Genomic DNA, 21,646 nt, shown 5'->3' with positions numbered 1-21,646 from the left:
TTATGTCACCCTCTCATAATGTGTATTTTACTTCTCTTACTTTTAATAGATCTAAAAAAAAATCCTGTGTATTGCCACAGCCTGCCTCCTTTCACATACCGTATGAAAAACAACCCCCACAAACACATGCACGTCATAATGTCATGTCATCTCGCGAGAGTTGCTCCGCTTGTTTGGCGAGTGTCAGCTGACCTTATGGGGGAAATTTCTTAACGAAACTCTCCAGTACAGCTATGTCCCGTATTAGTGATTGATTTGTTGATCGATTACAGTGTGTATAATAGCGTGTGAAGCATGCGCTTCAAGTTATATTGTTTCTAAAACATTTTACAACGAGTTGCGCCCTTGAATCCCAGTCTTCTGAATCGGTAAGATGTTATTTTTTATCATTTGTAGCTCTCGTTACATTGGTCAGCGTCATTGCACTTGCACCAGGATCACGTTTGTTTTGATCCTAACCTGAGCCAGTCGGCTTTTAGACTGTGGTACCTAATGTTTATTAGCAAGACAGGTTTACCGACAACATTGTCTTCGTTACCGTGTTTGTCTCTAAGGAAAATGGAAGGAGAATATAATTTTAATTCACAAACATATCTCCCGACGGCAGCTAGCAAGCTGGAAGTAGCAGCGTTAGCTAACCTCTGAAAATCCCCTTTACGAACTGGAAGTATTTTGATAAAACATATGAAGGAGCCGTATTTTGAGATAAGTTATGATTCACTATCATTTTAGCAAGGTATTGTATATTGACATTCCTCTCACTGTTGAGGAGACATAAGTAAACGCTAATGGGATTAGGTTAGTTTCACCGTTTGAAACTTTAAACTCCACACCACACATGGCTGGTGTCGCAGCCAATCTTGTTACATAATGTTTATCTTAAAGTGGAGAAAGCTGCCACAGAAGCCTGCCCTGCCACAACAATCCCAACAATTGTACATCTCCTATGTCTGTTAAATCCCTGATTGTAACTGAAACAGCTCAGGTGTTTTGTTGTGGTTAAATGACACGAGCTTTATCTGTCTTATATTCACTTATAATAAGCACTCATAAAAGATTATCCGTGAATGAGCTTCCTCACTCTGCCTCATAAACTGAACCTCCCTTTAAATAAGAAAGTCCTTAATTCTTGAAAATGAGAAGCAAGATATCTGCCTCAGCTCATGTGAGGAATCAGTTCCAATAAATATCTTACATAATCATATTTTTGTTTTGCCTCAGGCTCTGACACCATGCTAGCCACAGTGACTGCTGTGGTTAGGTTTACTCAATACAATGGCAGTAGTTCACCCACACCACTGGAGAACACATCAGCATTCCCAACTTGGAAACCTGATTCTGGAGCCAACATCACCAAGCCTCACAAATGTCTGCAAGTTCTGTATGAAGACATTGGAGACTCCAGGTAATCAGTAGCACACTGTAGAAGAAACAGTTGAAATTCATGAAAGAGTTAGTAAAACATAGTTTGTTTTTGAATCCTTGTGGGACAGTGACAGAAATGCATAATGGGAATAAATTACTAACTGTTCAAAGTGAATTCCCAGCTGACTACACCAAAGTGTCTTCACATGCCCAGGCTCTACTGCAGACAAAATAACATTTTTCAGAAAGCTCTGCATTATCCTCTGACATTCATCTCTCTGTCTCAGGGTGCGGTTCTGGGACATTTTACTGCTAGTGCCTAATGTGGCCTTCTTTGTATTCCTGATGTGGAAGCTGCCCTCAGCCAGGGCAAAGATTCGACTCACCTCTAGCCCCATCTTCGTCACCTTTTACTTGCTGGTAGGACACACATTGCAGAAACACCAATATACAGTATTCATTGTGATATGGAAATTGACATCATGCTGCACAGTAGTGCTTGTGTTTGTCCTAATCAGTTTTTGAAGTGGTAGAACAAAACTTTGAGGATCTGGACATTTCACTATGGTAGTGATCCCCATAAAACCGTTGGGAGGATACACCTGTTAAAGCCTTTAACTTTCACTTTGGTCCAACAACAGGGACAAATGACCTTGTGGAACAACTTGCTGATAAGGTTTTTTCTTGTTTACTGCTCTGCCTTATAGTCTGTTCCCTCTCAGTGACAGGTGCTTGCTCTTTGTTTCCAAAATGTACTGCATTTCTCTGTTTGTTTTATCATTCCAGTGATGGTAATCTAACAATAAAAACTCTAGAAAAGGGGATATCTCAGCTCTGCAGTGCCTGGCAAGGCAGTAAAGGAACTCTGCTCATTGTTTGTCAGGAGTGTTACAGTGCATTATCAGTTATACTTTCTCCTATATTCTGCACCTGTATTTCTTTTAGGTTTTTGTTGTAGCAGCAGTTGGAATCACCCGGGCTATAGTGTCCATGACTGTCAGTGCATCCAGTGCTGCCACCATCATAGACAAAGTAAGGAAGCACCTTAATAATTCTATACAGGTTTTTCGTTGTAAGTCTTTATGCGTAAATTCCAGGTACAACATTTGGTCCAAATGTAAACAAATGGATAACCCCACCAATACCAAAATTCAAAACACAGTATTGGAACCTCCTGTCACTTCCAAACTGATTGACAGGTCTGTTAAAGGTGTTTAAGGTTTGTTTCTTATCGTAATGTTTTCAAATGAAACTGTAAAACAGAAATGTATCTGGGGAAGATACTGAACAAAAGATCATTTATCATCTCTAAGTCAAACCTGTTGCTTATGCTGTATGTGTGAATATATATCTGACATCTATATCATATAAAACAATCACTGAGTTGTTGTTATTAATAGAAATAAAAAATGGATGTAATACAATTATAGGCTTCTAATTTTCGCTGTTTATTCCCCAAACCTTGTTTTTTTTTGTTTTCTAATTTTTACCTTTATCTTTACAAAAATACCATTTGCATAAGCATAGACCTTTTGTAGTTTATTCATACATGTTTTATTTTTAATGGTTGGAGGAACTGTGTGCATTTCAAAAAATAGTTTTCACTTTCTGTCACTGGAAACTTATTCTTAGCTGTGCTCATCACGAGATATTCATGTTTACTGTAAACTACAGTGAAAAGTGTGCTTCAGTGGAACAACATAGCTTTTCATTTGTAGGAACAAACAATTTAGTGAAAACTGGTTTATACTGTTGAATTCCTTTCTAAATTGGCTAGTTATTTATTTTATTTATTCATTTGTTTGGGTTTCCTGGAGTTTAATAGTGTAAAATTTTTCACTGTTCATGTAGTATTATGACAGATTGCAGCTTTGCAGCATAAATATTTCACTCATACTGAAGTAGCAGTCACCACAGTTTGTCACGGATGTCTCTTTTATGGAGTACCCAGAGGGCATGATATGAGCTTCAGCATGACTTTGTAGGGCTTTCATGTCTTAAAACTAAAAGCATGGCTGACATTCCTCACATACCAGACTGGACCCTATGGAGTTCACAGTGATGGTCCTTCTGTTCCCATAGCACACTGTGATGGCTGCAATGTTGAAGAGAAAGAAATACAATTGATTATATAAAACTCTAGACTGTGACCTGACCTGTAAAGTTATGCATATGTTTTGTTTCGATATGTGTTACAACACAGCTGGGCTAATTTGCCACAGTAGAATCTCATGATGTTTGTTGTCTCTTTAGGTGCTGTGGGAAATCACCCGTTTCTTCTTGCTGGCTATTGAGCTCAGTGTTATCATCTTGGGACTGGCTTTCGGTTAGTTTGCTGCGCTGGTTTCATTTCTAATTTATACGTTAACCCATGTAGTGTCTGTCTCCTTTTACATGATGCGCCTGTTTCAGATGTTCAGTATGTTGTCCACTTTCCCTTTATATAACTGAAGTCTGTATACCATGTGTTTTTCAGTCAAGCCCATTTCCTTATTTAACAGGTCACCTGGAGAGCAAGTCCAGTATCAAGCGTGTGCTGGCCATCACTGCTGTGCTGGCTCTGGCCTACTCCATCACACAGGTAATGGCAGATGATGAGAAGTTAGATGAAATTTAATTGGATATATGATGTTAATATTGTACAACAGGACATTTTTGGTAAGTTGTCATTATGCAATTTATTCAATTAATATAGATAATAAATTGTTTTAGGGCACACTAGAGATCCTTTATCCAGACAGTCACCTCTCCGCTGAGGACTTCAACATCTACGGCCACGGAGGACGGCACTTCTGGTTGGCCAGTTCCTGCTTCTTCTTCCTGGTCAGTAACCTGTAGCGCTGCAACAGTAGCAACATCAGCAAAAAGCTAAAACTCATACTTGTCAGATACCCAATGATTGATTTGTTGTGATTGATAATGTAATACTTTTTTGTAGGTGTACTCTTTGATTGTGATCTTGCCTAAAACTCCACTGAGGGAGAGGATATCTCTGCCATGTAAGTTATAGATTTAATCGCAGCAAAGAACAGAAATTAGATTTGATAAGTTAAAAGATAAGTATTGTTTTTCATGTAACTATGATCAATGGAAACTTTGTACTTCATTTGCTGATGTGCTATTTATCAGTGCATGATGCCATATAATTGAATGCACTTGTTCTCTGTTGTTCATTAATCTTTGTTTTGCTTCCTCTGTTTAGCTAAGAGGAGTTTCTATGTGTATGCTGCCATCCTGTCTTTACTGAACCTTGTCCAGGGCCTGGGCAGCGCTCTGCTATGCGCTGGAGTCATAGAGGGACTCTGGTCAGTATTATCCTCATGAATGCTGAGTGTAGCAGCGAATTTCTATATTTACCAAAGAACTATAGCTATAAAAGGATTTCTGTCTTTGAGTGATTGAAATATATGAACAAGCGTTTTAGAAAAATGTTGTATATTTGGAGCTGGGTGGCTGATTTTAAACCTTTTTGTGATTGATTTTTTTGGCTGGGTTGCAACCAGGGGAATGACTCACTGTTGGGTTGGTCCTATAATGTTCAGTGCAGTGTAGTTGAGAGGATGAGGACATAACAAACATATCCCTTTATAGCAGTAGCCTGTTGGTTGGGCTTTTATGTCTAATGAAGCTGACTTTTAAGGGGACTAATCACTCAGTTTTGGAACCTGTCTTCATTTTGTCTTTTCTGATTCAGCTGTGTGGATGTCACCACCTTCCTGTATTTCTCCACATTTGCTCCACTCATCTATGTCACATTCCTAAAAGGCTTCTTTGGGTATGTACAGAGAATCATGAAAAATATACAGAATACTGTGTAGTTGCACTTAATACACTTGACTTTCTTTCTTCCCCCACAGTTCAGAGCCCAAGATCCTGTTCTCTTACAAGTCGCAGGTGGATGAGCCGGACGAGAGCGACGTCCACCTTCCCCCCACTGTTGCTACAACACTTGGCCGTAAGGAGCTGACCGACCAGGGCCTGTTCTACTCTTCTACCCAGATTGATAGCACTGGTCCCGGCAGCTCTCGTATGGTGGGAGCATACCTGGATGATGTTGCCTCTGGACCCTATGGGTCCAGTAGCATTAACAACATTGAAGCTGACCGCTGGAGACCTGTCAATGCATGAAAGGATGAAGAGGAGAGTGGGAGAAGAGATAGTTATCCAGCTGGGCTTAAATGTTGTGCATGTGTAGTGTGTCAGGCAGGGTGATGACCAGGGGAGTTGGCCAAAAACATGCAGAGCGAAGTAGCGGGACATCAAGGAAGGGTAATCTTGGTCTTTCTTTGAGGCCACGATAAATGAACAAGTGGACACTTAAGGAGAGACCTTTGCTGGCCAATTGTCTGGAAGACTGTGAATTTAGCAACTGCTTTTGTAACACTGTTGCCAGAGTGCACTGCTGCTGTAGCTCCACGTCAGGAGTCCTGTCCCTCATCCTGACCTCGACAGACTCCAAATTGATTCTGTTCCACAGGTTCTTAAATGTGGGGGCTTACCGACTCGTCTCAGCACATTTTCTGTCATTCCAACATCAACTGCTCAATCCTCAGTGATGAAGTTTTAGCCCCATTTTAAGTACCCAAGTCTTAAAAATCTATCTAACATTCTTTTGATGACAACTGAACATATGTACATTCCCACTACAGCCTTTGAGTAACAGCATCTCTACTGACTTTATCTGCTGCCTTGTATTAGATTTGTGACTCAACTGTCACTGTGCCTCTTTATACAGGGCAAGGACTTGTGCTAATTCATTTTGATAGGTGTACTTTTGTCTTCTGAAATAGGTGCTGTCTGTCCTGTTAACAAGTGAACGGTGTTAGCGTGATGTTTGTCACTGCAATATAATAAGGAAATCATTAACTCCTAAATACAGGCATTGCATTAGTTTTAAAGATCGCAAACCATCTGTAAGGCTCTTTTCTAGAGGCTGAGACACAATTCCTGAACAATTTAAATGGCATCTCTGGCATAAGCTCTCCTCTTTACATTTCTTCCCTCTTTTATTTATTTTCTGCTTTTGCTTTCATTTCTTGCACCGGATTACTCATTCCTGCTACTGAGAGAACATTTGTTGGCCTCAGAGTCATTGAGGAAGTGTTACCATTTTTTTGATCTGAACAACAAATGTGCAGAAACCAATTTTGTGTATTCCAGTTCAGACCTGCGCTCATTTCCTATCAGCATATCTAATTCAGCTTTGCTCGCTGTATAAGGGTGGCTGTTGCAAAGTTGAGTTTTGAGTATTTTGCTGCTAACCTGTTTCCTGTGTTCAGAGTTTTCATAAATGTTATTACAAGTGGTAAAAATTGACCAAAAAAATCAATTTTATAGTATCAAATGTTGGCATTGATACAGCTTCATTATATAGATGATAACTTTTGATTCCTTCTGAGCAAGAGAGGCTCAGGCAGTTATGTCAGTGATGGGTAATTTTAAGACAATATCAAGGATACAGCTATGAGTGTTGCAGAGAAAAATTCTATTCTGATTTATTTCAGGCTTTGAGTTGTTTGCCTTTGCTTAACTCATGAAATCATACTTGTCATACACAGTATTACTACAACAGCACACTTGATTCTTTTGAAACCATCTCGCATTTACTTACGCCTACCAAGGAGATATGATGGATGCAGGTTTTCCCCTAAAAATACTATGTTTCGTAGGAATGGATTACTCCATTTAAGATAGCAGTATTCATAAATAGTGGTGACCTGTATGCAGAAAATGTAGGGTTACATTTATTTTTTCACCATTGTAAAGTAACAACACAGTAAAGAAGTGAGGTATTTCCAAGGAATTAAAGTATTTGCCCAACTCAAAATATTTTATATTCATAGTTGAGTGCTGGTGAACTCTGCTGTATCACTTGGAGTTAAAATAGTGATTGGGAAATCAGCTTGCTGTTGATAACATGAGTCCACAAGGTGCATTGTTATGCAATTGAAGTGCTCTCTCTGCATACACAAAATGTGTGTTGGTGAAATCATTTTGCAAATGACGTGTAAATTGCCTTTTTATTTAAGTGCATTGATTGTATAATATTCAGCCTGTATTAATGCAATGTGTTGAGCATTCCATGAACTACAGAATAAACCATGGACTTTCATTTGGTTGTTTTGGGAATAGGACACTACGTCATGACTTGTGGTATGGACAGTACAGTATATTGTAATTTGAGATAGGACTCCACTCTGTGGTGTCATGTGGAAACTACACTCTGGGATAGGGTTTTTTTTTTGTTTTTTTTTTATAAACTAGCATTTCCCCATGTGTTGATGACGCGACTGTTTTGTCTTGAACATCCAGGATTCATATGTCCTTGTGTTGCATTTGTCTTAAAAAAGCTTCACAGGTCAGTCTTCACGTCAGCTAGAGAGTTTAACTACAACTCCCATCTGCCCTTAGTCCACACAGCTGCACGACCATGACTCATTGGGTCCGAATTATTTATCCAACCAATGAGCTTTGAGGATACTGCAGTGCCGGAGTGACCTTTATTGGAGTATTTTGACCACCAGTCGCTGTGGCGGCGATTCCTGCCGCTTTCTCATGAATGTGTATCCCTGTCATAACCATAGACAGGGTTGCTATTACTTTTTTCTAATCAGGTGGGAACCGACAGCTGGTGAAAATGGGAGGAAATGGAAGCACGGCCAGAAAAGTGTCATTTGGACTGGACGAAGACGAGAAGGTCACAGTAATTGAAGGAGTGAAGGTAGATATAACGCTATGTATCACTCTGAAGGGGGAAACGTGAAGCCAAAGTTTGAAATTAGCTGTTATCAGTCATAACCCCTAAAGCTAATAACGGTTAGCTTGTGGGCTTTTGCGGTGGTGTCGGGCTAAGGTGCACTGACAGACTGACAGGTCCCATGTCCTCGAATGAACCCGGTCATAGCCCCTCTCTATCCCCAGTGACCGTTACCGCCATGTAAAGGTTAGTAAGCTACTCTTATAGCGGCTTGAATTACGATGCGTTGCTAGTCGTAAAAGGCAAGTAAAGGGCAGATTTCCACACACATAATGCAGTATAACGTTAATATGTTGGCGAAATTTCCATAGCGTAACGTAACTATTAGCTAAGTGTGCTGTGTCAACTACATGTAAGGGAGTTACATTACTGTAGCTGAGAGTTAATTTAATTGTGACGGCGAACGTCACAAATCATAACATTAGTTATTTTCATTTTCTTTGCCACACAGTTTCCATTTGTGTCCCACCTGTGAACCTGCGCAGTGTCCAGCAGGAGAGTAAATTAATAATGTGTTCATGTGAGCATCCATGCAGGCAGATAGCTACTCTTTGTTCCACTATTCAGAAAGGTCAGAGAGGTCAGGCACAGCTGTACAGTGATTGCGTTTTTAATCTGCTGCTTACCAAGGCACGCATCTATCCTGCCCTGCCTTGCATGTGTGTGTGTGTTTAAGTGCATGTGTTTATTCCCATGCTCCAGCTCTCAGAGGAAGTGCTCCGGCGGATGAGGGAATCTCAGGGGTCTGACAGCGTCAAGCCACCACTGTCTCCACTGGACAGTCACAAGCCACCACCGCGTATGTCCCATTCAAAGACCTGTCTTTTCTCACTGAGCTCCCACTCTGTCAGCAAATACACTCACTTGTCAGTTCATTAGCAACACCTAGCTACAACTAATGCAGTTTAATACAACAGTCCTGCTTTAAATTCTATCTTTATGAAGGTTATAATAATCCATTTTTGTTAAAACCACGTTAAAGGAGGTGTCATTTCAGCTGTATGATAATTTTGGAGCCTGTAGTTTGTGGTGCTGTTGAACTGTATTGCATTATACAACGAGTTGTGTGTTTTGATTAACCTACCCTCACTGATGTGATTGGGGTGGGCAAAATAATAGGAACACCTGTCTACATGATGTAATGTAGTTCAACAGCACTAAAGACTGCATTCCCCAAAATGATCATGTAGCTGACACCTGTTTAAAACGGTTTCAACAAAAGCTGAACATTGAAACTTTCATAAAGGTAGGGATTTGTTACAGGACTGCTGTATTAATCAAGACTACATTAGACCACATTAATTTTAGCTAGGTGTACTTGATAAACCACCAAGTGTTTGTCCAGTTGTCCACATAGACTGACTGATGAGAACAATATCAGGATAAAGATCAACTCTAGTGCTGTGTAACTTTATTTAGATTTTTCATTATAGAAAGAACAGAATATGGTATGCTTTAACTGTGTCAGGAGCTGCCTCATTGTTGCTCAAATATATGTTATTTGATAATTAAAGTTTGTAAATATTAAAGCTACATTTAGCTGTTTCTTGATAATTATGTTAGCATTAGTTAATGGTTTAAAAGGGGACCTATTTTAGTCAACTTAACACAGATCATTTCGTAAGACAGGTGTCATACCCACAGGGATCTTGATTGGCCAGAACTTAACCCCTCATATACCAGTTACCATTTGTTCCATCTGTCCTGGAAACTGATGCATATTATAATTGCTAATAGTACTAATATATTATTATTATTATTATTATTATTATTATTATTATTATTATTATTATTATTATTATTATATTATGATAATATTAATCCTATTTGAATTTCAGGTCCAAAACCAACAGGACCATCCACTACAGAAATACAGGAAGAACTGCGCAAAGAGTAGGTGTTCATAATGTCAAGGTTAAGACCTGCCATAACTTTGCATGAATTTATTATTTATTATTACTTTTTACTATTCATTTATTCATGAATGAACAATTTATTGTATTATATTATATATTATTTACTATATATTAAAATAATGCATTAATATTGACTAACTTGGGATTTTACACCTCCCTGAGATGTCACTTAATAATTGCAAATTCATTCTGCGTAAATGAAAGATTGAGCATGGAATTTGATGTTCATGTATATTGTCATATATTTAAGTTGAGCTTTCTGTGTCAACAGTCAGCTTCAAACCAGTGGAGGTGACAGATGTATAACATAGCAGACAGTTGATACTAATGTGCAATGTTTACAGGGAACATACACTTGCCGAGCGACCTGTGAACACTGCCTGTGCTGATTTACTCTGTCTATATAACAGGCATGTTGCTATGCTGCTGGAATGCTCATATACAATACTGAGTGTCTATAGAACGCTAACATGTTGGCAGGTCCACTCTCACTGTAATGCTGTCTCCTGGAAACTAGTTAGACATAATATACAGTTTATTATATTTTTGATCAGTGTTATTAGTGCCAAACCTCAGGAATATAATCTGTTCTTAATGATGTGGGTCTATGTAGTTAACAAGTTAGAGAAATAGGCTCATGGCCAAGATGAGAGTGGTTTAAATCTTTGGGCTGTATATCAGTTTTGTAGGTACTACAGAAGTATATCAATCAACCCAATACTTCTGCTTTTCAATAAATAATGTTGTTGTAAAGCTGGCAATCATAAGATTTAGTTGAGCCTATGTGGCAGTGAAGTTTATGGTAATTTCCTAGGCCATATTTCATGATGCTGTCGGATTGGGTTGCATTATATTGTAGGTCGAATCATATTCTGGTATGTTATGAATTCATAGTGTGACTTAAAACTGCAGTATTCACTATAAACCCTAACTTGTTTGATATAATGTGATACTTTAATGAGATTTCACACAACAGTTCATGGATTCATGAATACCACATTACTGAAGCAAACTATGCATAAGGTTTGTTTGTTTTTTGTTGTTGTTGTTTTGTATGTTGTTTTTTTGGAGTCTATCCCAAAAATATAGATATTAGTTTTACTCATACCAAACCCCCTTTTGACCTTACTGCTCTCTTGCATTTTTAGCAGACAGACGTTTACTGGATAAATACAGGGGAAAAGGTTTAAACAGTTCTTATCCTCCCCTGCTTCAGCTTTGAGCGTCAACAGGCCCTGGTGCAGGAGCAGTTAGCCAGACTGGCCCAGAGGGAGAGAGAGACTGCTGCGACCACAGGCGTGGATGAGCTGATGCCCGCTCTCATCATTGAGAAAGGGAAGGCCCATGAAGAGCAAGAAAGGGCTAAGATGCTGGTGAGTGAAATATTTTGGTCTTTCAGCAAGATTCAAAGCTGTGTTTTCTATTTGTGGGCCTATTGAGTTGAATTTTATTGTACTAAATACTTCCCAAAACTGTTGATTTGATGTTTTAATTAACACTTTACACGACGGACAATAATACTTTTCACACCTAATTAGTGACACAGGTGGGTAGGAGCAGGATTAATGTATTCGAGGTAGCAAACAAAAAAACCTTGCACACTGTTTCACTTCAATCATTTTATTTGCAACATTTCATTTCAAGCGAAACATCCTATGTCTTTGCCAATTTCAGTAAACCTCTTTTTTCAGTAAATTGTTAGTTTTTTTCTTCATTCAACTTTAAAATAAGTTTAGACAGTATAACTTCACATATTCTTCAATAACATTTGTGTTATCTTGAGTGGAGATATATATAAAAAGTCTGTAACCCCATCAAACACTTGAAAGCCACTTCTCGAGAACATAATGTCAATGCTTTCTTCAAGATATTTGCTAGTGAGAGTTAATCTCACTGACTTGGTAGTTTTGCGGCTTGTTGAGTCCTTCAGTGAAACTAAATACATGTCAAAGTTCACACAAAAAAAGACTTAATCTGCTCAGTTGTTATTAACACTGAGGTCCAGATACTTCATGTTTCATGTCACATTGTGGTGCTTTTCAGTAACTGTTTCTTTAACTGTCAGCTGACCTCACCTATGAGTGAGATCAGGGGATCCCTAGTATGTACATAAAAAAAACCTGCCAATAAAACTATTTTGATTCAGTGCATTAAATGATCAATTTCTATAGCTGTTACAGTACCTCTGTTTACAACTATCCTTGATAATGAATCTTTACACTGATAGATTATGATAGTGATGTGGGAGCAACATAAATTTGATGGTGGAGATGTACAGTATGTGTATTTTGTTAGAGCAGAAATCATTGGTGATTTTTGTAGCCTGTTGGGGTTCATGTATAATCATCTATTTTAACAGTGCTGCATATTGGATGAAAACAGGAACATGAACAATGCATTTTACACTTATTCCCATGAAAGCCACAGGTGTTATATGCTTTTCTGTAATCTGATTAACCCTCCTTGTATGCATGTACAGTCATGGCATTGATTGTTGTCTCCATGTAGACTTAGACAGCTCGGCTTTCTCTTTTCAAATGTGTGTGTTGACGCACAGTCTTGTCAAATTCAGAATTCAGACTGATAATGAGTCAACCAGCAGCACAGTGTGTGGGAGTTAGAGAGAGGTGATAGATAGAAGTTTGACTCAAGACACATTCCTGTGCACGCGTGTGTGTGTGTGTCCTGTGTTTTACAATAATTTCGACATATTTGTAAGTTTAACTCGTTTTCTTCTTTTTCCGACATGACAAGTCAATAGAGCGTGTCGTTGTATGTGCAGACATGTCTTTGTGTTTGTAGAAGTAGGGTGACGACTTAAAGGGGTGTTTTCTGTCTGTGATTGTACAGAGTAGACAAGTGTTGACCTGACTCTGTCATTGATAATGGGTGTGTGTTTGACAGGTTTGAGCATCTTTTTGTCAACACTTGGATTAAATGAAGCTTGGACTTTAGGTGCAAAGCAAAATTTTATCTGTACATTTAACTGTACTTTTAAGTAAAATAAAGGGTGAGGTTTCTGCTGCTTTCAGCTGATGATATAATTGAAGTAGTGTACTGTATGCAGTGTGTGAGAAATCTAGAGAGCATACAACTTTAAATCTTACCAATGTCTCTCCCTTCCCACATGTCCCTCTTTCTCACCTGTTCTTCTTGTTCGGTCTCACTTTTTCCTGCTCAACTGTCTTAACACCTTCATTGTTCCACAGCTTGATTTTTCTGCTGTCTAAAATGTCACACGTACTTAACAAAGAGCCAAGAAACCTGGCAGAATTCACTAATATGATTAAATAGAAAGATGTGCTTGGTTTATATATTATTTGCATCAGCTTTTGAGCAGATTGAAAGGACCAGTGAATCTGATTCAAGAGTCCCATCATCAAATCTCTCTGCTTAGCAGGTGGGCTTCCCTCTCTTCCTCGCATTTTCCATCAACCTTGCATCTACTGGCAACAACACAGCTGGAGACTTAAAGAAAAAAAGTCTCTCCACCTCCATCTCTTTCCCCATTCCACCATAAAACGCTCAACTTTGAGTAGTTTGGGAGCTCCCTTATTTCCCAGAGGAGAAGACAAACATACACACACACAGACATACATTCACACACACACTGCTGTGACGCTATCACAATACACAAACACATATATAGTGAGCAACCCCCAGCTTATTTCCCCACATGCACCCCTGGCTCCCCAGCATGCAGCCTATGTGTTAGTTTGAGGTGGCGAGGAGTTGAGGGAGTTGGGGAGGCAACACCTGTCAGGGAGCTGAGCTGCTCCCCACACTGCCTCAGGCTGCCTGTCACAAACACTCACATTAGCCATTTATTCCTGTCTCAGCTCTTACCACCACCACTGGGACTATTTGTATGTATACATATATATCGGTGTCTATATGTATCTGTGCATGTGCATACCTGTGAATTAAACAGGCGCTGTGTCAGTTTACATTTGGGCTGACTAATATGTAAGAAAAATCTTTTTGCGATAATTTTATATTGCGATTGCATTATTAGTCACGATTTCAGTTAAAATGGTCATTTTTGCATTTATTTTTTACTGAAAAATTTGATTTTTTTTTGCTGTGGCTTTACCAAAAAACTTCTGAAGAATATGATTTGTAGGCTGGGGCATCTCTGTAACACCACAATGCTTAATTTATGGTATGTTGTGACATATTTGACCTTTTTTATTAAAAAAAATTTCAGCTCCTCCAATTTAGCGCTCGGCCATATTGTGATTTCAATAATATTTTGATTAATTGTTCAGCCCTAGTTTACATCAGAAGACTATGTGTATTGTAGGGGGATAACCTTACAAGGCTCATTCACAGTTCAGTCAATACTATATTCTGTTTGTTCATCTTGTATATTATATTTTAAACCTTTTTTAATTTTGATATATTTACATTTTTGTTTGGTACAAAATTCTGTTTCTCTGTGTAGCACTTGATAGTGCTATTGTGCTAGATAGAGACGCTGAAATCAGAATCAAGTTCTGAACACTGGACATGACCCATTAGTGCCAAAAGGTAGCTGACCCTCTCCACACCTTCACTCCAAATTTTCAATTTAAGGACCAGTGTGGAGGATTTAGTGACATCTAGCGGTGGGATCGGAGATTGCAACCATCTGAATATCACGCCCCCTGAATACCCTTCCCCTCACCCCTCCCTTTCCAAGCATGTTGGAAGAACCTACAGTGGCCTTCATGTAACCTAAAAAAGTAAAAGACCCTCTCTAGAGCCAGTGTTTGGTTTGTCCGTTCTGGGCTACTAAAGAAACATGATGGTGCAAAATGGTGGGCTCTGTGGAAGAGAACTCACTCCCTATGTGGATATGAAGGGCTCATTCTAAGCTAATGGAAACACGGCTGTGGATGAAAACGTAATTATGAATATTATATTCCATTTCTGCCAATAGATTCCCCTAAATCCTACATACTAATGCTTTAAAGATCCCCTCCAGACATGTTTTAAGACATAAAATACACCCAGAATCTATGACTATTCAATATTGCTCAAAAGTTTAACTTCTGGACTCAGTGTGTTTACACTGGAGTTTCAACTTACCATATCACACTAGTATACGTTGTATATTGAACCTGATATATTATATGTGTGATTTAAGGTGAGCACAGAGAAACCTTTCTCCTTCAGCAGATGAATGTGAAAACAGCTTTTTTTAGTGTCAAACTCTGCACAGTGAAGGTCAAACATTCAAGTGAAGTAACGATAAGCAAAACACATTCTTGAGCAGAGGGTTAAGTTTGCACAGCTGTGTGTCTATATTAAACCCAGTCCAGGAAATGTGGAAACCTGTGTGCTCTACAATATTGTCTTTTCTGGACCTTGTTTATTTTTTTTTCTTTTCTTTTTTCTTTTTTGCTAATTACTGCTTCTGCTTCGTAGTTCCCCCTGTCACAATGACATCCGACTTCTCACCCCACCTGCAAAGACAACTTGGCTTTTTCGACCTGTCATCCTACCTTGTTCGGAGACTATATTTAGGCCTTAACAGTTACACATTGAGTGAAGACACGGGAGAGACAGCAAGTTACATTAACACCTAGTCTCTCCTCCTATTCTTTCTCTCATTAGCACCTCCTGTGTTTGTTTTCTTCCCCCGACTCGTCTCCCTACCTCAGTGGTGACATTCATGCTGCAAATAAAATGCTATTAGTATGCACAGGCATTCAGTACTGAGCAACTTTCTTGCACACACACACACACACACACACACACACACACACACACACACACACACACACACAGACAATAACAAGCACCTTCTTTAAACTATTCAATTGCAGAAGCTTCCTGGGTGGGTGAGAGGAGTCGACTTTGCTGCCTGTGTGGAGGTCGTGGGTTGGTTTGTAACCTGCCAGTTTGTTTGCTTGTAGTCTTGTATATTAAAAGCTAGCTTTTATCTGCTGTCTCCAAAAAAGGTTACTGACAACGGCATGAGAGGGTAGAGTTTTAATTTCAGATCAGTTTGGTTGAGAGGAATAGGTCTGCTATATGTGTGTAAATTTGAATGACAAAAATAGAAAGAATCATTAATCATTAAAAAGATACAGATGCAAATAAAAACACTAAATCAGGACAATTTGCATATTTGTGCAGAGGCAAGCAGTCACTAACACATTTTAAGGATTTATAGTCATCCATAGTTACAAACCCAACAATTTTTATTGAAAGTTTGTATTGCATCGTATGAAATATGCATGTTGTAGTGTGACATGCATATCTGGATACTCCATCCAGATGTTAATAAACCCTGGAGGTAATTTTCATATCAAAATTCATATCAATTTCAGTGTGGAAAATAGGTTACTCTTCATATGTCATGCTGCCTTGGTCCTTGATGCACACAAACTTATCATTAATGTTACAATTTTTTAACAGGGGCGTCAAGTTGACACTGCCCTGCAGTCTACCATGTTTTCACCATGATCAAAATTTCACAGAATGCAAATTTGGCAAAAAGCCAGATCAGTTTTGCAAAGATTTTATTGTACGCAGAGTTTTGTAAAAAGAAATTGACATCTTTTATAAAACAGAAATAATGAAATCTTGATACTGTTGCTCATAAAGTTGGAATAAAATATTTTTTACGTCTTTCCATGAAATCATTGTGACAATGTGATTTATTCTTGACAGATAAAGTGTATATCTTCTCAAAACTTTAGTAGTCCATCTCTTCCAAAGTGATTACTGATGCATTTAAATAGGAATAAACGGAGGATTGTGTCTGAAAACAAAATTATTCCAACTTTATGGGCAAAAGTGTATGAGAAACTCGTCAGTAATACAGTTTGAGATTAAATGTGTGATAAGAGGTGTTGCGCCCAATTGGTCACTCCTGATGTTCCTGATTTTTCACACGTCCTCTTTCCTTTAACACCTGAGCCCGATTGTTTTGTGTAATCAGTTAAACAACAAATCAGGTGGTCCTGTCATATTGTGTATCCTGATTAATGACAAAGTCAGGCTGTGCTCATTTAGTAGGAATTTGAAGAAGTATATTATTTCATTCAGTCAGTGTTTTTTCACCACATATCACCTGTGGGTAGGTTATTGGTTGGTATGTCTAGTATTTGGATAAACAAGGTTGGTGAAGGTGTGATAAGGAAGCAAGATGCAACCCCATAAATAGTCACTAGATGGCATTGTTGAAGCATGTTTGCCTGGGGATTAAAAAGCAGGATGGATGTGTGCTCTGCACAGCAACATGTGCTCCTGGGCAACATGTTCTCCCAGCATTTATTCCTCCTCCTCTGTCTCATCTTTTTATCTTTCTCTTTTCAACCCACTAGTCTCTGTCCTTTGTGTGTGTGTGTGTGTGTGTGTGTGTGTGTGTGTGTGTGTGTGTGTGTGTGTGTGTGTGTGTGTGTGTGTGTGTGTGTGTGTGTGTGTGAGAGAGAGAGTGATGACTCAGACTCAGGCATTTGACACTGTCCAAAAGAAAGATGATGAAAACCAGGGTGAAAAGCCCAACATTCATTAAAGTCAGACCTGAAATGACAAACACTCAACCGCAGCGGATGATGCCACACATGTTAACAGTATTGCCCTGCTGCTGCGTAGAAACACTAGGAAGTGGCACTTGACAAGGGTGGAAATGTGTTTTTCACTGAATATGCAGCCTTTCAGTTGCAAGATGTTCTCACTAACCAGCAGGCCCCCCTGCTGTCTATGTCTAAAAGACATTTGTCCATGATCACTGAATATAATTCTCTCCTATGGATTTTTCTACTATTGTTGCAGCACATTCCCTTACTTTTTACCATTATTTTTTTTAATCTAATGTTTCCTTATCTCTATGGTTACATACAGTGTTAATATGCCTAGATATTTAGTCTGTAGCATGTTTGAAGACTTCATCACACATCAAATCTATCTTTGATTTGAAGGCAAATATTACCTCACCATCTCATCCTTCCACACTCAACTAACCTGTGGTTACAGCAGTCTGTCAATTCAGATCACTTCAGCTGCTTTGAGAGTTTGCTTTCTAGCAGCAGATGGACATGCTGGTCCAGCTCTATTCAGCCAATTCCATAATAATCTATGTGTTTTTTTTTCACTTGACCCAAGATGACAACGTACGATCTAAAATAGGAATCATGAATCTGATGTTTTTCAGCAGATGATTGCACATAATTGTTGAGCAGATTACCAGGAAATACAAGCGGCACTGTAGCAATTCAACAACAAGATGATCATCTTTTAACATTATGTATTCATTAAATGTCTATTGGTATAGTACAGATGCATGCGCACACTCAAGATATCAATTGAAAAAATACCACAGAAATAAAAATCTGCATTTTTATGGAAGCACTAACATTTAAGTCAGTCTGGCATTTTACATGTGCACACGTGTACACACATTTAACATATTTATTTTTGCTTTGTCTACCAGTGTTTTCTTTTTTCCTTGACCCACCAGTGAGAGAGCACGGAATCAACAATAGAAGACAGTGGCTCGGGCAGCAAGCACATGGATATAAGCATTAGGGCAGAGAGCTCAGAGAAAGAGAAACATGGTCAGGGAGAGGGTGTAGGAGCTGAAAGGCAGAGAGAGGAGACTTGGAGCGTGCTATAGTAATAGATTCAGATGTCTGACTGCCAGCCAGCTAGATAGTCAACTCAGCTTGTTAGCCCAAGACAGAGGGTGGGAGAGAGGAAGGGAGGGATAGAAAAATGGGTTTAAAAATCCAGAGGAGAGGGAGAGGAGAAGTTGCAGAAATGAATTGAAGCAGTAGAGAGAGAGAGAGAGAGAGAGAGAGAGGTTTACATAGAAACTGAGTGGGTGAACTCCATAGCCAAGGCTTTTGAGTCTGGTAGTGTGACATACAGTAAGTGTGAAGGTGAACATATGCACACACAGATATAAACCCTGAATTTCTTTCTCATAGACACTGACAATGTAAAATAAAATGGCAGTTCAGACACACATTCACACACGGCTAAACCACTTGTTATCAGCTAGTGTAATCACAGATGACATCTTTTCTGCATGTTAAAGCAGCTAAGCCCTTTGTGCACTCTCACACACATACACACACGTACAGTACTCCCCCATCTTCTCAAGCGATGGTAATTGCTGACGAGCAGAGCGTTCACCGGCTGAGGAGATTTTTGTGTGTGTGTGTGTGTGTGTGTGTGTGTGTGTGTGGTGGCACAAATCCTGTGGGTTCAAAGGACAAATGTGTAGGAGTGGAATACCTCTCCCATCAGACAGCAGCTGTGATGTAATGAGACAGCTGGACAAGACTTATTATCCAGAGGAGAAGTAATGTTTCCTTGATGCTTGTTCTCATAGTTGGGAATAATGATTTCTGCTGGGACAATCAAAGTGTGGGTCAAAGATTTTTGATCCTATAAGATTTCTTGTTTTCGAAGTAAATTGTGAGTCTGTTTAAGTCGCATTCATCGCTGTCGAAAATGAAGGCAGTAGACAAGGCAGTAGGTGTCAGTGTTTCTGCTTGATGTATGTAATATTGTATTGATTCACTTACTGAAACAGTGCATTCACAAATGAGCCCTGGATTCTTCCTGAACATTGTTTTATTGGAAGGTTGGTAGTGAGATTTACTCTGTTTTAAGATTTCTAGGAAAATCCAGACTGTTCAGACCTGTCAATTAAAGAGAATCAAGTGCAGCCAGGTTGAACTGTACAGGTGATCAAAATGAGAAAGCTTTCTTGACATGTTCCTGTTGGTGGGTTTAAATAGCTAGACGTCAGAATCCAGTGTGACCAAACTGTTCCTGTCTGTAGTTGATAAGATTTCTCCAGGGCACAGAGAACGTTTTGAAACTGATGAGTGGAGAAGTTGGGTCCCTGGACTTAAAAAGTAAAACTTTGTGGAACGTCACTATTTTAGGCTAAATTGGAGCAAATGAGTAGAGAAGACAGAAAATGCCTATGGTTATTGTTGCTCCCCTCTCTCTCTCTAACTACTACCTTGTTTCTTCTCTCATTTCCCCCACCCTTTATTCTCTTCTCAACAAAACCTATTCCTCTTATTCAAATGACACCTCTCTTTCTCCATCCTCCCTCTATCCTCCTCTTAGTATCTGTATTCTTCTCTGTCTGTCTCTGTGACAGTCTGTGGTGGGAAAACAGCCTGATGATGAAGTGTTAATTCATTTAACCTCCCCCAGCTATGTGAGGAGAACACACATTTAATGAGCAAACAGCTAGACTAACCAATTCATGCCTCTGGTGTTTCTACTGTACTGTGTGTGCATACTTAAGTGTGAGTTCATGTGCGTTTTCGTGGGTGCATGCAGGTGTGTGCATTACCCACAGGTGTTATTGTGATGATTCATGCATATTTATTTTAAGTGTTTTCTTGATTGAGGCTGTGTAATTGGAGTCTATGTATTAATACACCTGTAACATTATTTTTTTCCCACATTCAATTTCTACTTCGATTTTTGAAATAACAAGATGACAGTCACATGTCATACAGGATTATGTATACTTCATTTGACACCTGTCAACTGACACCTATAACACTGTAAGCCAGAACAAAAAGTCATGGTATGGTAGAATGGATGTTCATGGAGCAAATGTAATAAATAAATGTTTTTCTGGAGAGTTGATGTGAGACGATGCTGGAAAATGGGACAGTGGCATATGACACATGGATTCACACCCACCTGTGATGATGTGCACTGGCAGTGCCAGTGTGTGGGCTTATGTAGAAAACAGTGGGTGCAAATGTTACGTCATACACCTCCAGTGTATGTTGCCCTTTATTAGGTGTTTCTTCTTTTGTCTGTATGTGTGTGAGAGAGAGGAGGCAATGCTGAGATGAGGGACAATTAACAAAAAATGTTGGATAATAGAAACATGAACACAAATTTGCCACTGAGATATAACAATGTGCATGTTATAAGGAACGTCTTCCTGATTTCAGTTACTCGGTCAAAAAGGGATTTGAAAAGGGACAACAGTGTAATTAATGAAGTGTCCCACTGTCTGTGGAAACACAAGGACTTTGTTCTGTACATTATCAAAGTTTGTTCGTTTTTGAAAATGATAGAGTAACGTGCTAGAGATTATTGAATGCCATTGCAGGTGTGTGTATATATATATATATGTGTGTGCACCTCGCTGTGCATCATTCAGTTTGCCTTTGAGGGCAAATCCACACAAACACTCTGGAGTCTCAGCCAAGCATCAGCATCGACCAAACAAGAGCTGGGGTGAAAGCACTCAGCTGTACCAGTGGCATTTATTACTGGCACACATGATGAATGTGCTTACCGTACTTATTCCCAGAGAGATATGGAGGACAGGAAGAAAGCTGTCACTGAATTAGCTCCTATTTTCTCCTCTCTGTCTGTATTTCTGTCTTTCTCTCTTTCTCTCCATCTCTTTCTCCCTAATTAAAAAGCCAAATCAGGAGTATGACTGCACAAACTGTGTCTGCCAGTGACATTCTCCAGTCTAATCCTCATTTTAGCCCTCTTTCCTCATCTCTGTCTCTCTCCTCTCCTGACTCCTAGTAGAAAACCACACCAAAATCTTTTCTCCCCAAACACATAGATTTATTCAAATTTACTATTTGCATAACTCAGTATTTACATAATT

At 39.1% G+C, this 21,646-nt stretch overlaps 2 protein-coding genes across 5 annotated transcripts in view; both read left to right on the top strand.

The window, feature by feature from the left end:
- Positions 1-212: 212 nt before the first annotated feature.
- Positions 213-7,477, top strand: tpra1 (transmembrane protein adipocyte associated 1). The gene is made up of 11 exons (XM_022745108.1): positions 213-368; positions 1,222-1,405; positions 1,653-1,785; positions 2,311-2,397; positions 3,619-3,691; positions 3,867-3,946; positions 4,078-4,188; positions 4,304-4,364; positions 4,568-4,670; positions 5,060-5,140; positions 5,223-7,477. The coding sequence occupies exons 2-11, from the start codon at positions 1,233-1,235 to the stop codon at positions 5,491-5,493; spliced, it is 1,173 nt and encodes a 390-aa protein (XP_022600829.1). The 5' UTR covers positions 213-368; positions 1,222-1,232; the 3' UTR covers positions 5,494-7,477.
- Positions 7,478-7,831: 354 nt separating this feature from the next.
- LOC111221642 (MICOS complex subunit mic25a-like) overlaps positions 7,832-21,646 on the top strand; it is a 55,548-nt gene continuing 41,733 nt past the window's right edge. Inside the window, exons 1-4 of one of the 4 annotated variants that reach the window (XM_022745103.1) lie at positions 7,832-8,086; positions 8,825-8,921; positions 9,961-10,015; positions 11,255-11,411. In XM_022745103.1, coding sequence (XP_022600824.1) covers positions 8,003-8,086; positions 8,825-8,921; positions 9,961-10,015; positions 11,255-11,411 — 393 coding nt within the window. In that variant the 5' untranslated portion in view covers positions 7,832-8,002. The remainder of the gene's footprint in view (positions 8,087-8,824; positions 8,922-9,960; positions 10,016-11,254; positions 11,412-21,646) is intronic. The other 3 variants (XM_022745106.1, XM_022745105.1, XM_022745107.1) reach the window with 3 other exon arrangements.

This window comes from Seriola dumerili, unplaced genomic scaffold (genome assembly GCF_002260705.1).
Source record: "Seriola dumerili isolate Sdu_G_001 unplaced genomic scaffold, Sdu_1.0 BDQW01000088.1, whole genome shotgun sequence".
NCBI lineage: Eukaryota > Metazoa > Chordata > Actinopteri > Carangiformes > Carangidae > Seriola > Seriola dumerili.
This window is presented reverse-complemented; position numbering and strand designations above follow the sequence as displayed.

Bases quoted from the DNA above. Each gene is read 5' to 3' on its own strand.
- tpra1 (XM_022745108.1), top strand. From the start codon at position 1,233: ATGCTAGCCACAGTGACTGCTGTGGTTAGGTTTACTCAATACAATGGC. The intron at 2,398-3,618 runs GTAAGGAAGCAC...TTGTCTCTTTAG, and splicing joins CTGCCACCATCATAGACAAA to GTGCTGTGGGAAATCACCCG. The intron at 5,141-5,222 runs GTATGTACAGAG...CTTCCCCCACAG, and splicing joins TTCCTAAAAGGCTTCTTTGG to TTCAGAGCCCAAGATCCTGT.